Source organism: Prionailurus bengalensis, chromosome A1, assembly GCF_016509475.1.
Source record: "Prionailurus bengalensis isolate Pbe53 chromosome A1, Fcat_Pben_1.1_paternal_pri, whole genome shotgun sequence".
Lineage (NCBI taxonomy): Eukaryota > Metazoa > Chordata > Mammalia > Carnivora > Felidae > Prionailurus > Prionailurus bengalensis.
Window position 1 is genome coordinate 199,393,524 of NC_057343.1, and position 16,573 is coordinate 199,410,096.

Here is a 16,573-nt window from a genome sequence, read left to right on the forward strand (position 1 = left end):
GGTATTTCCTTGGGGAAAACATTTGCTCCAAGACATAAGATCATTTTTAAAGAATGAAACCTTTAGAATTTTGGATTCTTGATAGTCATAGCCAGGATATACCTTTGGGTCTTCTTACCTAATTACTGAGGTAGACAGGAGGGATGAGGGGGGTGGTCTAAGGTGTGCATCATGTGACTCGCCTAAGATGACATAGCCTGTAGTGGCCAAGCTAGAATTCCTGCAAGCTGTTCCCAGCGCAGGAGGCTCTGGGAGGAGTCCCCAGAGCCTGTGACAGCTGACCTGTGACTGCCGTGAAACTCAGTTTGGCAGATGGGTTCACCAGATTCTATCAGCAATAGAGGAGCTCCCAGGAACGTCTCGGGACGGATGTGGGGCTACCAGACCCAAGGCTGGAAAGCCAAGAGGACAGAAGTTGGTCAGCTGTGCAGGAGCTGACACAACAGGACTCTGCTCAGACCCCGTTCCATCCCCAGGTGCTTCTGCTATCCCTGGAAACCTCTATCTCATTCCCCCAAAGACGCACCCGGTTCTATAATTCAGCTCAGCCTGTTCAAGAATGCGGGTTTCACTTTGCTTCCCCTGGGAAACATGGGTGCACATTTTAACTTACTACTCTCTGAAAATGATTTTGGGAAACAACTGGTCACGTGTACATGTTTACTAAGTACTGAGCTCTAGTTACGTGCTACACCTTGCGCTAGGCACATGCAAATTGCCATCAGCTGGTTCAAAGCAGAAAGACTTTCAGAAGGTACCAAAACCCAAAACTAAACTAAAAACAAAGTCTCATCCACCTAAGTTTCTCCACTTGCCCCTTGGAACATTTTGCCTTCAGGTCTGCCTTTATAATTCAATTTGAATTAAGCCTATCTGGGGGTGCCTGGTTGGCTCGGTCAGTAGAGCATGCAACACTTCATCTCAGGGTCATGGGTTTGAGCCCCACGTTGGACATAGAGATTACTTAAAAAAAAAAAAAGATTAAATAAAAATAAACCTATCTGGTAAAGAGGTTTGTGAGGAAGGCACAGTAAACATGGGACAATTTGACTTGACCATGAGGGTTTGGAATCCTTTCAGAGCCTTTCCCACTTTGCCTATTCAGAAAAAAAAAAAAAAAATGCTGGGTATTTGGTTACAAGCAATCAGAATGTGCAGGATTAAACACAAATTGCCAGAGCACATTACCGAGGCTTATTTTCCTTCTTGGAATAATGCCAAGTTTAAGGGACAAAATCATGACGGAGTTTTTAATGAGCAAGGTGTACTGGGTTGAATACTCAGTTTTATTGTTTCTCTGGCCGCCATTGCAGAAGGCCACAGGCTTTGAATCCCAAGATGGTATGGTTTGACCCACTATAACATGAACTTGCCTTTTCACCGTTGTAGAAAGCTTATGTGATTTTGGCCTTTCTCTCTTTGGTCTGACATCTGATGCAGGGCAGAGCAAGGTTAGAGACTTGCCAACCCCAGCACGCGGCAAGCCAACCCAGGTGGGCCTCGTGCCCTCATCAGCAACCGCGTTGCCTTCACCTTAATTTGTTTTGTTGCAGATTAAAGTTGCCATTTTTTGTTGTTGTTTGTTTACTCATGCTCCAATTTCCTAACCCTGTGTGGCCATTGGTAACTTCCCTCAGAAGAGTGGTTGATTTGGGTTCCTGGTTGGGAAAGACCAGAAACACAATGAGATGTAAATCCCATAGGGATTGTGCTGGGACAAACAGTTTTTGTCGGGTCTTGGAAGGAATGGAACGTTCCCCAAGAATGAGATGTTAGAAACTACGTGTGGAGATAGTTCCACTGCTTACGAACTCTGCTGAGCGTATTTTCTCCACCCTTTTGGGTATGCATTTAGGCTCACTATTATTGTGGATTTGGGACTCTCAACTTGACATCTTCTCTCTGTTTACTTGTCCTTCACTGAAAGTGTTATCAGTTTTTGGAAATGCAGAACATGGGTTCCATGAGCTCCTCTTCTTCCCTCAGCACTTGTGATATTGACCTCTGCAAGGCTTCTATTGTTTCTTCCTTAAATTTCCATAGAAGACCAGGAAGTTCTTATGCTTTGACTATTTTTCTTTATTCACTGCCAACTCTATGATGATTATATTTTTAAAATGAAAAATAGCCATCACTTAGTGAATGTGTGCTACTTGATAGACATTTTCCATCCCGTTTTATAGGTCCTAACAATAGCCCTGTGAAGAAGCTGGTGGTCCCACTGTACACAATGACAAAACGGAGGCTTAGAGATGTTAAACTCAGTTTCTGAGCTTTTTAGATAGTGAGTGGCAGAGCAAAGATTCAAATCCAGCACTGGCGGAATCCAAACTTTATATAGCAAGACCAAAGTGATAGGCAGGCTGGATCCTGCCCATAAGAAATAAGGGTGCAGGGGCGCCTGGGTGGCTCAGTCTGTTAAGCATCCAACTCTTGATTTCAGCTCAGGTCATGATCTCACAATTCGTGGTATCGAGCCCCACGTCGGGCTCCTTGCTGACAGCCCAGAGCCTGCCTGGGATTCTCTCTCTCTCTCTTTCTGCCCCTCCCTGCTCATGGGCTCCCTCTCTCAAAAAAAAACAAAACAAAACAAAACAAAAAAACAAAAAAAAACTTGGAAAAAAAAAAGAAATAAGGGTGCATATAATGTTTCGTAACTTGAATGAAATAGTGGCCGACATTTAAAAATTAGGGCATTACATTTAAAAGTCTAGATTCCAGCTTCTCTTAAAAAAAAAAAAATAGGGGCGCCTGGGTGGCGCAGTCGGTTAAGCGTCCGACTTCAGCCAGGTCACGATCTCGCGGTCCGTGAGTTCGAGCCCCGCGTCGGGCTCTGGGCTGATGGCTCAGAGCCTGGAGCCTGTTTCCGATTCTGTGTCTCCCTCTCTCTCTGCCCCTCCCCCGTTCATGCTCTGTCTCTCTCTGTCCCAAAAATAAATAAACGTTGAAAAAAAAAATTAAAAAAAAAAAAAAATAGAAGATTCGGCCCAGTGGGCTCAGAGTCCAGCATGGAAGCAGTCAGCCATTCTTGAGGAGGCACTGCTTCCCTTAGTGGGGGCATGCCCTCTCAGGTGAGCAGCTCCCCTCCTTCTCACGTACATCTGGCATATCTTACCACTTTACCCACTTAGGTCACTGGATTGGTACCTGTATGTGTTCGATTTTGCAGTCCTTATTCCAGTCTCTAGAAACAGTCTGTTTCAGGGTTTGAGTCCTGGCTTCACCGTTTGCTAACTTTGTGCCCCTGGACAAGTTACGTAACCCCTCAAGGCCTCAGTTTTCTGACCTCTGAAGTGGGGATAAGAATAGTCCCTACATGGGGCGCCTGGGTGGCGCAGTCGGTTAAGCGTCCGACCTCAGCCAGGTCACGATCTCGCGGTCCGGGAGTTCGAGCCCCGCGTCAGGCTCTGGGCTGATGGCTCAGAGCCTGGAGCCTGTTTCCGATTCTGTGTCTCCCTCTCTCTCTGCCCCTCCCCCGTTCATGCTCTGTCTCTCTCTGTCCCAAAAATAAATAAACGTTGAAAAAAAAAATTAAAAAAAAAAAAAAATAGAAGATTCGGCCCAGTGGGCTCAGAGTCCAGCATGGAAGCAGTCAGCCATTCTTGAGGAGGCACTGCTTCCCTTAGTGGGGGCATGCCCTCTCAGGTGAGCAGCTCCCCTCCTTCTCACGTACATCTGGCATATCTTACCACTTTACCCACTTAGGTCACTGGATTGGTACCTGTATGTGTTCGATTTTGCAGTCCTTATTCCAGTCTCTAGAAACAGTCTGTTTCAGGGTTTGAGTCCTGGCTTCACCGTTTGCTAACTTTGTGCCCCTGGACAAGTTACGTAACCCCTCAAGGCCTCAGTTTTCTGACCTCTGAAGTGGGGATAAGAATAGTCCCTACATGGGGCGCCTGGGTGGCGCAGTCGGTTAAGCGTCCGACCTCAGCCAGGTCACGATCTCGCGGTCCGGGAGTTCGAGCCCCGCGTCAGGCTCTGGGCTGATGGCTCAGAGCCTGGAGCCTGTTTCCGATTCTGTGTCTCCCTCTCTCTCTGCCCCTCCCCCGTTCATGCTCTGTCTCTCTCTGTCCCAAAAATAAATAAACGTTGAAAAAAAAAATTTAAAAAGAATAGTCCCTACCTCTTGAGGCTGCCTTGAAAATTCAACGTGGCACTCCTTGTACAGCGCTCTACGCGGTGTCTGACACACGGTAAGTTTTCTCTAATAGATGCCATCATCAACCGTTATTACAGTTAACCACTCTTTGCTCAGAACCACTCTTTGTTCAGTAACCTTTTCCAAGGTCAGCCCTAAGTTGTGAAGGAGGCCATCAGAACAGTAGTCACAGAAGCACCACTGTGCTTAACAGGCAACCGAGCACACGCCTTCGACACTAGACTGACTCCGTTCGGGTTCTACCTCGGACATTAGGGGGACCTGAGCAAATTATTTAACCTCGTTCTGACTCCGTTTCCCCATTCAGGAAAAGGGCACGAGGATTGTATCTACTTGATGAGGGTGTGGTGAAGAGCAAGTCAGTTAATACGTGTAAACGGTTTCAGAACAGGCGATCGGCATACACTGGGCCCTCAGTGGATGTTACCCACCGCTGAAAACAATAAATCAGATTGTGCGTCTGATAAGCGTGTGTTTGCTTCTGGGGAGATGCTGATAGAATGTGTCAAATTGGATCACATGGGAAATTTGGAAATTGGAAGCTGGGACTCTTGCTTGGTTTTCTACCCCCTCGGTTCCGTGACGCATTCCAGATTCGGTTCGTTCCACCTTCCTAGAAGTGCGCTTTGGAAGGCTACTCAGCAAGTCACATCCAATGGCCTCAGCCTCATCTTCTAATGGGGATAAGAATTCCGGAGACCAACTAGCCTAAAGAACACTGTCGACTCTCAAAAGAGGAGGCTGAGGCTGAGAGAGATCCTGGGGCTCACCCATAGCTAACTGGGGACAGACCAAGAGTCATCCATCCACTTTACTGGTTGAGTAGTTGCTAGAATGACGGCGGGTTTGTGCCTATTTTGACAAGTCGGGGGTGGGGCTGGGGACCCGACGTGTGGCTGATATAAGAACTCTGCTCTCTCCGCTCACCTTGCTCTTTCTGGCCCAGCCCCCTTCCTTCACGTGGCCCTGGTCCTGCCGATAGTGTGAGAGGACGGCTTTGTCTTCCCCAGGGGGACCTAGGCCCTGTGACCCTCCATTGCTTGAAGACCCTGTTTCCTGAGGGGTAATGTTTTCCCTTCCCCGTGACTTGCCGCTCTGGGCCACGTTCCGATTTCCCTGCTGGCTCGCTTGTTTCCTTGGGCTGACTGCCTTGTTTGGTGGTTTTAGTGAGGGCTCTGAGAGATGCCAGGAGTGAGGGGCTAGAGCTCCGAATGGCCTCAGTCATTGGACAGCCAGACTCGGTGATGGATGAGCCCTCTCCCCAGGGAGTTCTGGGTCAGAAGTCCAACTGATAAGTTTTTCCAGAACCGAGGAACCCAGAAACAGCGCCAGCAGCATCGTACCTCTTTTTGGGTTTCGTATTACTTTGAAAGAAAATTCTCAGCTGCAGTTCCACATCTTACTGGCAATACAGCTCCATCCATGATAAACTTAGATATATGTGCCATGAATTGTTTTAGAGATAACATTTGGGGGGAAGGGAGGGAGGAAGGAAGAGAGGGGTCTTTAAAAAATCCCTTTCCAAATATTTCCTTTCTTCTAAGTATTGAAAAGGCACAATATAACCCTTTCTTCTCCCAAGTGAGCTCATAACTGTTTGCCGAGGGGAAATACCGAATGTTTATTTATTTTGTTTAAAGGAGCTTCTTTCGTCCTGATGATTCACGTCGATGTCATTTTCCTCCTGACTCCAGAGGCTCTGAGACAAAGCCACAGCCCAAGTGATATGCCGGTGTCGGAACAATTCCTGTCCTGAAGGAAGGTATGCAACCTTCTTTATTCCCCCTTCACAGACGTCCTTGAGCCCTCGAGACGGATGTGAGCGAGTTTTTCAGTGCTCATGCAAAACAACCATCTAAACATAACAGATGACATCAGCTTGGGCTTTTCAATTCCTGGATGGCAGCGGCGTGTTAATCCAGCCTTCATCCTGGATTTCATAAACTAAAACAAGAGAGCCTGGCAAGAGGACAGCGCTGCTGCTGGGTTGAGGAAATTGATGACGGGGAAGCATGCGGGCAACCCAGTGTATAAAGCTCATAAACGTGTAGGCAGAGGCTCGGCTACCACTTTGGACAGCTGCTTCCCGCCAGCAGAGAACCACGCCGCCCGCAGGGAGCTGAGCCAGAGCCGGCGGGAAACATGAAGAGCCTCTTGCTGCTAGCCACGCTCCTGGTACCCGCGCACCTGGCGACGACCTGGAGCCCCAAGTACGCGGTCGACTGCCCCGAGCGATGCGACCGCGCCGAGTGCAAAAGCAGCCTGAGCTGCAAGCGGACAGTGCTGGACGACTGCGGCTGCTGCCGGGTGTGCGCCGCGGGCCTGGGCGAAACCTGCTACCGCACCGTCTCCGGCATGGACGGCGCCAAGTGTGGCCCGGGGCTCAGGTGTCAGTTTTACAGTGAGGAAGATGACTTTGGTGACGAGTTTGGTATCTGCAAAGGTAAAGAGTGACCCCTTGCTCCTCCCCGTCCAGGGCACACCGAGGGCTTTTAGCCAGCGTGGGAGGCAAGGAGGCTTCCCTTCGAAGGACGAGAGGGAAAGTGCAGGTGGCTTAGGAGCAAGGCCCGGCCCGGGTGTTGTCACAGGGAGAGAGAGACCTCTGCGAACAGCAACTGACAGCCAGTGTGCAGGAAAGCACAGAAAGCAAGACAGCATTTCACTCATTATGTGTGTGTAGGAGACGGAAGGAAAAAAGTTGCGATGAGAAATCGTGTTACCTCCCTTTCTGGAAAACTTTAGAAACTTGACAGGTAATCTGTTTGGATGGTTTAGGTGCTGTCTCCTCTGCAAGGCAGTGATTACAGAGGTCTGCGCTTAGATAACCGCTGGTGATGTCTAGGCTGGGGCTTAGTGAGTCTTTGATGTTGAAAGGGTCCATGGGTTGGTGGGCATCTCTCAAGATCAAGTATTTCTGATGAACGGCTGATGCACTTTGTGAAACAGGGTGGGGTTTGATCATGAAACGAAATGACTCACATTCTTGAAGGAGGGTACCCTGAAGTATAAAACAAGCCTCGTTCCACTTTATGGAAGTGTTTGATCACCTAGAAAAATGGCAGATGGTCTCAGACAAGTACAAATAACAGTCAAGAAAACTAAAAATTGGAAGTCTGTGAAGAATGAGAGTTTACAGACTTAAAAAAAGTGTCATTAGGTTGAAATCATAGCTAAACAATGTAGTTACACATCTGTAGAATTTATTTCAAACTCAGTGACTGTAGTTGAAAAAATGTTTGGGTCAAAAGAATGGTGATGTAAAATATATATATGGATACTTCATGATCTCATAATTAAAAGCTATTATTAAGATGAAACACATAGGCTATAGCCCCATGCATCAGTTTTATAATACAAAGCAGCTTTTAAAATGATTAAAGAGGCTGGGTAAGGTATTTCTTATATTTTCTTTCTTATTTCATTCTTATACTTTATGTAATTGAAACAGTTGTATGCTTTTATGAACGATAATAATCCACCATTGATCCAGTCTCATTCATACACCTACCTTTTAGACAAATATTTTATAAATCAATTACCTTTTCACCCGCAAAACGTAACTACAGATTAGGAAATGAATGCTTGCAGGAGGAAGAGAACTTTATTTTTTGCTCAGTTTAGTTTTGCTTATAACCACTAAAAGGTAGAATATTGAGGAACCTTTTTTGTGCGTGTGTGTGAACATTCACGAGCATTTGTTTAAGCTGAGGAGAACCTGTATTTTCTATAAATTACAGGATTTCACGCGGGGAATTTAGGGAGGAAGTAGTTCAACCGATCATACTTGTGACATAGCAAATATTTGCAGTGGATTGTTTTTTCTCTGGACACAAAAATTGCCTCTATCAATGGGGCTGTAAATGCCCTGTCACATGTGGGTAAAGAAATGGCACAAGGCCTATGGGATCTTTAGCAATCTACCCTTCTACTGAATGACTGAGGCAGCTGTTAACGGGATAGATTCTTAAAATGCACTTAAGATTGCTCTTCTTGGCATCCTTCAGACTGCAAGCGAGTCTGGTTTCAAACATTTTTCTCTCTGCTGGAAACAGTGACCCTGCGTGAAACTCAGCAACTTCAGACAGAGACGTTGGATTGTGCTATAGGCGGACTCCCTCTTTCAGCCTTTGCACAGAACCGTATACGTTAGCTGCACATCCAGATGTTTTCTCAATATTCAGATGTTTGGCGTTAGGCTGCCGAGTTAACAATCAGCCAGCCAACATCTATTTACTGAACACCTGCTATCCGCCCGGCACTATTCAATACGCTAGGGGATGAAACAGAGGCACAATTGAGAATTTGGCTAAAGTTTGAGTTTTCAATGTCACTAGAGACACACTCAAATTCCAATCCTGTATGCTCTTCTGAAAGAGGCTTTTGGGGATCCTTTTTAAGGGCTGTTCTTGCGAGCAGAGAGGCCAGTGTTTAAAACCAGGCTCCTCCGCAATCTGAAGAATGCCAGTGGGAAGAACTCTAAATCTCTTCCCCAAATAAAGTTCATTCATGTCCACCTCGATCATTCTTGTGGAATATTAGATTGCTAAGGGCTCGGCTGCTTCACAGTTCATTTCTCCCCCATGTGTGACTACACGTACGAGAAGATTCTCATGCCAAGAGAATCCGTATTCTGCATCTATTCTGCTTGGCTGTTAAGGATGGGGGGGTCTATCGGGATGCTGTTTATGTCATAACAATCCTGCATTTTTAATAAGTGATTTTGTTCTTTTCTCAGCATAATAGGTTTGAGTCTAGGTATGAAAACACTGATGCTCTAAATGCTTCCAGATTTGAGGTATATAAGCAAAGTCTCAGCTTTCTCGTTCTTCCTAGCATGCACATCTTAGGTTTGCAGAACATTTTACTAGAAAATCCTCTTAACATCCAGGGGAACTAGGTGACCTGTACTGCCGTGTCAACAGATAAGGTAGTTGATGAAAGCTGGCACAGACTGAGGATTGAGCACTTGGTGGACAGCTGGCATCGACACCTCTCTCAGTCCCTGGGTAGCGTGGGGTCCTTTCCTATATGTTGCTATTTTAAGAAAGCGAGTTGTTTGCGAGTACGGTGGATTCAAAGACAGCGTCACATCTTTTATTTTAAAATTTTTTTTTAACGTTTATTTATTTTTGAGACAGAGAGAGACAGAGCATGAACGAGGGAGGGGCAGAGAGAGAGACACAGAATTGGAAGCAGGTTCCAGGCTCTGAGCCATCAGCCCAGAGCCCGACGCGGGGCTCGAACTCACGGACCGCAGGATCATAACCTGAGCTGAAGTCGGACACTTAACCGACTGAGCCACCCAGGCGCCCCTAAACTCCTTCGCAGCTGATCCGTAGGTCTGTTCAATTGCCCACCTCACCGACCTGTCACGGCAGCAGTCTCGGGAACCTGTCTATTGGTACCTAAGCAGAAAGTGAACAGAATTAACGTTGGTTCAAGGATGTTGGTTATGTCTAGCCGTCTTCAACTAAACTCCAGAGCAGGACACTAGAGCCGAGGTGTCCTGCTCTTGGGGTGTGATTTCACATTTGTGACTTAAAGTTTCAACTTCCCAAACTTGGGTTTTTTTAAAGAAGTGGTTTGTATCTGACAGTCAAGGTTCACGAGGCGTGTTCAGATATGGAGGCTGTGCGGGCAGGGGCTCGTGCACAAGGAGCAGCTCCCTCTCTAAACCTATCTTGTGTCCTCAGACTGTCCCTACGGCACCTTCGGGATGGAATGCAAGGAGACATGCAACTGTCAGTCTGGCATATGTGACAGAGTGACTGGCAAATGTCTGAAATTTCCCTTCCTCCAATATTCAGTAGCCAAGACTTCCAACAGGAGACTTGTTTCTACAGGTAAGAATTGACTTCAGTATAGGGGCACCTGGGTGGCGCAGTTGGTTAAGCATCCAACTTTGGCTCAGGTCACGATCTCATGATTCATGAGTTCTAGCCCCATGTCTGGCTCTATGCTGACAGCTCAGAGTCAGAAGACTGCTTCACATTCTGTGTCTTCCTCTGTATCTGCCCCTCCCCCCCTCCACCAAAAAATAAAAAAATATTAAAAAATTATTTTTAAATAAAAAAAAGAAACGATTTCAGTACAAACCTCAGAACAATAATCTCACTTTCAGTTTGAATAACTTAAGCAATATAGAGGATTAGAATAAAGCATTGGTTTGAATGATTTTGTTTTTTATTTTACTCAGGGGAAAGGGGTGGTAACTGAGTTCGGTTGCTGTTGTTGGGTTTTTTTTTAAGATTTTTATTAATAATTTTGAGGATTATACATTTTTCCATAAAGTTTACCCAGCCATATGGAGAATAAATATGATTGATTACCAAAGCACCTGTAATAAGAAAATAACCAAGATACACAAAGTTCCTTAAATTCTTCAGTGATGTTTATGTATAGTAGACAAAGTTACTTCTCTCTCAACTTCACATAGAAAAAATACCCTCAAGAATTTATTAGATAAGGTTTAAGAGCCAAGATAGAAAATATAGAACACTTCTTCTTTTCTTAACCAAGTGGAAGTATTTCCAAAGAATATTTCCCAGCATGTGTTTTTATAGATTTTGGAGAGGATAAGAGACAGTATCTGTGACCGAAACTTGGGAATTATCTCTAAGCCTTTGAATGAAATTGTAGTAATAGCCACATGATGCTTGTTTATGCATGTGTATTTCTTATCAGGTTGTTAGAATGTGAGAAATACAATGTATAAGATGGTGCTGTGCACATATTTGGTTACCTTGTTGGATAAACAATCAGTATAGTAAAACTTCATTAAATTGAAAATAGCACATTTAAAACAACATGTGGTCACAGAAACTGTTAGTATCAACAAACTATGCAATTTCTCCCCCTTAGATATAAATAGTTGACAATCCAAGTCCATTTTATTTAGTTTTTGTTTCTGGTTCTTTGCGCTTCAAATTAAGATTTGAAATATTTGGCAAATGTACTTATTTCTTAATTTCACCCCCTTCTTACACATGGATACAATTTAGTATCCATTAAGAGTACATTAAGAGAAGGAGGAAATGTTGTGCTAAGAAGGGAATTATTATGCTGAAGTGTGGTTATGCCCCTAAACATTCATCTAAACTGAAACCCCTGTTTTTAAAGCTATTAGGTGAGCATCTTTGTGACTATTTGATCTGGAAATTGAGAAAGTCATTAATAGGTTAAATACTTAGGACTTGTCCTATGGTACTTAAAAAGCAAAATGGAAAAAGATTGATTTTTAAGTCCTAAAAAATTTGATATTAAGGTGAAATTTACACAACATAAAATTAACCATTTTGAAGTGAGCAGTTCAGTGGTAGCTAGTACATTAACAACGCTGCATAGCCGCCACTTCTGTCCAGTTCTAGAACATTCTCATTAGCTCAAAATAAAACCCCACTATCTGTTAAGCAATTGTCCCCATTCCTCAACTTCCAGCCCCTGGAAACCATCAATCTTAGACCTGCACATTTTTTTTGAATGATTTGACTACTTCAGTACAGGTTTGAAACTTACTGTCTCAGGACAGTCAGCTGTCTCAAATGCTTGCGTCTTTTTTTGTCTTATTTCGCCTTCTCAAAACTGCAGACTACAAAACACTTTAAAGAACTTCTGAATTCCTCTTCATTCATTTATGGTTGTGCCTAAACCTTTTCCACCAAGAGAGAGAGAATGGACTCCCTTGTGAATCTTTATTGGTGTTTGGGAAGAATGCTTGGGAGGCCATGAGAGCGCCTTTGGAGTAATCCTCAAGAAGGATAATAATCCTCACGTCCGTCCCTCCCATTGTATACCCAGCCACATGCCCTCTTCTCCACTGGACTGTTGGACAGTCTCTTTCCCTTCGGCGTGTCACCCTTGCTTATTTGCTTGCAGATTCTGCAGATGTCTTGACTACTAGATAGATGCCTTGGCCACACATATTTTTCTGGGTGGAAGTTACATTAGGGGTTACACACAAAAAACATTTCTATACCCAAATTAGGTATCAAGATTCTTAGTAGAAATCTATGGGAAAAGCATTGTCTGACCCGAGGTGTGTGTGTGTGTGTGTGTGTGTGTGTGTGTGTGTGTTTTCCCGTTAGCTAAGGAGCAACAAAAATGATTACTGGTTAATCTTGGTAAACCTTAGGTTCAGGATGGGAGCAGAATATCCTAAAGGCTTTGTGGAGAGGCAGCATAGGAGCTCCACTGCTCAGTGGTACCTTGTCTCCTTGTGACTTTCCAGGGTTCATGTGCTACCATTTATAGGAGGGGGCTTGTCTGGCTATCAACTTCACATCACCTCTGTGTGAATCTGTTTTCAAAGCCTTTGTAAACGGTGCCAACGTTCGTCAGCACAGGGACTTCTGGAGGTCCCTTCCATGCCCTGATTGCATGAGCTCGTCTTCTCTAGATTTCTATCTAATGGCTACTACGATCTTGTCAAGTGGGTTTCCTATTTCCATTTCTTGTTGTTGTTGTTTTGTAGTGAGATTTCCAATTTTCTGAGATGGGGAATTTATAAGTAGCTTTTTTTTAGGGGGACAGGGACAGTAAGATCTGGAATATTTGATTACTTTGCATACATTCATCTGCTGGGCTGCACAAATCATACAGGGCTCCATTTTAGGATGTGCACTGTTGAGGCAAATACACTTCGCTACTCTTAGAAGCAGACAAATTTCATTTTGGAAAATTCTAAATATCACAAATTTTTATTTGAGCAAAAACCGTCTTTATAAAAGTTCTGCCCTTTGGTCTGCCTTCTGCCTTCTGGAGCCACAAAATAAGCTAACCCTTCTTCCATACCAGATAATAGGAAAATCTTATTAAAGATCTACTCTTACAGCATTTGCTCATTCCATAAGTATTTATTAAGTGCCTACTATGTTCCAGGCACTGTAGTAGCAATGAACAAAACAAAGCCTCTGCCTTCTTGGAGCTGATATTCTAGGGGTGGAGTGAAATAAGACATAAATAAAAAAGGCAAATGCATGTATAAGATAATGCCTGGTGGTAACAGGTGTCTGAGGAGAAATCAGTCTGTGGCAGGGGCTGACTCAGATGGGAGGTGCCAATTAACAGAGAGTGGGTGAATACAGTGAGTATAGACTCTTTGAATCTATAAAAAAATTACTGTAAATCCCTTGTAATATGAAAATAATATAGGGACGTCTGGGTGGCTCAGTCGGTTAAGCATCCGACTTTGGCTCAGGTCATGATCTCGCGTTTCATGAGTTCAAGCCCCACATCGGGTTCTGTGCTGACAGCTCAGAGCCTGGAGTCTGCTTCAGATTCTGTGTCTCCCCCTCTCTCTGCCCCTCCCCTGCTGGTGCTCTCTCTCTGTCTCTCAAAAAATGAATAAATGTTAAAAAAAATGAAAAAAAAAATAAAACTGTTCTTGATCTTAGGGTTATCAACATTTGGACATGCATGATTTGTATTCCTTCTCATTTCAGAGCATGACATGGCATCCGGAGACGGCAATACTGTGACAGAAGAACTTGTAAAAAAGAATACCCGCTCGCCTGTAATGAAATGGTTAAATCCTCGCTGAGCCTGGGTGGGGTTTCTGAGAGAAGACTCTTATCTTAATGGTCATTCAACACACAGCCAACATTTTAGGAACTGTCTAGATTATAGCATATGGACATGTGATATCGGGAGGCCAAGTGTGGGGGTCCAGAAAAAAAAATAATAAAGTAGGCTACTAACAATCCATAAAATGCATATGACTGAACACTTAGATCTTTGTGAAATATATGAATACATACAGATTTGTTAAATATGTGTTTATAGTAATACTGAAGAACGGAGAACACAATTTAGATCATATTAACGTGGACGCAGATCAGCCCCAGAGGAAGCTAAAGCTGAAGGCCACAGTGCCTGTGACTCGGATGTGCATTGATGCTGGGATACAGGATGGAGGGAGAGTTCGGAGCGAGAGAAGGTGGGGGCGGGTGGGGGAGTATGGTATTTAGGTCTTCCCTATAGTAGCACCAATAGAATTTAATTGTGCTTTTTTTTTTTTTAACTTTGGGAAAAGTAAACACAAAACCAGCCCTGAAGGAAGGGGGATAGTTGAAGCTTGTAGGAGATTGGGTAGCAGCCCCCATAGTGAGGCAGGTTTCAAAGGCTGCTACGTGTCATTCCCAGATGACCGCATCTGAAGGGAGATTCGGGGGCAGAGGGCAAACTCCTGTAAATGGTTTTAAAGAAGGCCACCTCAGACCGAGAGAGCCAGGCAGTATTTTTCCCACTTAGAGGAGGTGGGAAGGTAAATATTTACATAATTTTGTCAACGATTTATGTTAGTATGAGTCATCCAAACAGACATACTCATCACCCTCCACTGTTCGTTTAAAACGGGTAGAATAAAGGTATAACACTCTAAGGTTTCCAAACCCCCAAGGCATGGTAAATTTATTATTAGTAATTATAGTAATATTTACAGTAATAAGCACAAGAGAACCCTGGGAATAACTTAGTCATGACAGATGTATACAATGTCAGAAAATGAGCAACAGAAGGAATTTATTGAAAAGCCAGTGCAGTGACTTAGAAGCGTTTTAGGTTTAAAGTAGAAAATACTTTTTAAGAGGTTTGGAAGAGAGTCAAGAAGCGTCAGCTTTAAAATAGGGCTCATTTTCTTATTTTTCTTTCCTTCAAAGTCAGTTGATAAGTGGAATTATGAGCACACGGGAGGATCTCAGCACAAACGGGACGGTTGTACTAGATTTTGTTAGGAAACGTTTGCAGACCTGTTTTATTTGGAGTGAAGATTATTTAAGGATTATTTCACTATTTGCCTATGTTTTATTCTCAAAGTTTGCCACAGAGTTGTGAATGCGTGTGTGGGAAGGTCTTGGATCATGAGCTGCATAAGCTGTTGGATTTGTTTTAAAAGGAAAAGTTTATGGCTGCTCAATAAAAATACAAGACAGCTGCTCTGAGTCCATTCATGACTTTGTTAAATCATTAAAAGTTATTTAAAAGATTCACTTGATGGAGTGCTGGATGGCTCGGTCGGTTGAGCGACCCGCTCTTGATGGCTCTTGATTTCAGCTTTGGTCATGATCTCATGGTTCATGGGATCAAGCCCCGGGTCGGGCTCTGCACTGACAGCACAGAACCTGCCTGGGATTCTCTGTCGCCCTCTCTGCCCCTCCCCCATTCGCTTACACGTGTGCTCTCTCTCAAAATAAGCATTTTTTAAAAAAAAGTTTCATCCAATGAACAAAAAGTCTGTGTGCCTATTAAAAGTTGGCTTCTCAACTGAATTTGCTGCTACAGATAAGCATTTTCTGTCAAAGCATGAGGCTAGAATATTTATTTCTTTGCCTCACATTTTTGGTCTACCCATGCCTTATAGGTCCCTGAAACGTAGGTCCCTAAATATTAATCCATTCTGTAGAGACAAAAACAAAACAACACCTCTGTCAGTGTTTTGAAGATACTTACACTTTAGAAGGTGTCTGCAAAGACAGATCTTTTGGTGTCTGTAAAAGAATAGAGTAGCATTTGGCTTTGGAGCTTGAGAGTATCGTGTCCAAGAACAGTATAGTTTCACTTAGCTTTATTATGGGCAAATTAGGAAACCATTTAAATGAATTGACACAATGCCCCCCAAAAAATTTGTCTGTATTAGCAAAAACATCAATCTGCCTGATTTTTTTCCTTTTTTTAAGATGGAAGAAACAAAGTGAATGAGATAAAAAGTTCTATCAATGTGTTATCAATGTGAGATATTCATATTATTATTAAATAAGAACAATGTATGTTTTTATGTCTTTACATAAGACATATGTTTGTATGTCTTTACTCTTACCAGTGTGCAGTGGGTTTCAGGACACGCTTTCAGGGAGTGAGATTACTTAAATATCTGCATCTGTATCTGTATCTGACTTGGCCTGAAGCCCAGGCTGCAGTCCAAATGTCCCTCTGGGGAAGGGCTGACAGTGGAACAAGAGCTAGACCAGGGCAGGACTTGCCTCTGGTCCTTGTTCTGCAGCCTGGGAGATCATGGTCAATATAATTGAACAAAGGTGGGTTCATCTGTTCTCAGTCGCAGGCATGTTTTCTAGTTGCCCAGCTTCCTGTTACTGGGACCCCTCTGTGCATTTCACTTCAAGTGCTGGTACTGGTCTGTCTCAAATTGCTCTGTAGCCTTCTGACTCTATTCTTGATGGAAGTGGCCTCCAAAATCTTTGGATTTTGTACTTTTTGACTGCAATACTTTTGAGCATGCCATTTTAAACTGAATACATAGCGTAGTGTTAATACACTATGTTCGTTATAGCACATACATTCAAAGTAGAAATTTTTAAGGGATTAAAAAATAAATAGAAACAGGAGTTCTGAGATTTTTTTCCTACACCCCTATGGACTATCATGGGAAACACTGGAGAAGTAAAAGAAAATGCCAAA

The 16,573-nt window shown here is 43.7% G+C and overlaps 1 protein-coding gene across 1 annotated transcript; it reads left to right on the forward strand.

The window, feature by feature from the left end:
- Positions 1-5,770: 5,770 nt before the first annotated feature.
- On the forward strand, positions 5,771-15,092 carry ESM1 (endothelial cell specific molecule 1). Its single transcript, XM_043598540.1, has 3 exons — positions 5,771-6,605; positions 9,856-10,005; positions 13,603-15,092. The coding sequence occupies exons 1-3, from the start codon at positions 6,305-6,307 to the stop codon at positions 13,698-13,700; spliced, it is 549 nt and encodes a 182-aa protein (XP_043454475.1). The 5' UTR covers positions 5,771-6,304; the 3' UTR covers positions 13,701-15,092.
- Positions 15,093-16,573: the final 1,481 nt, after the last annotated feature.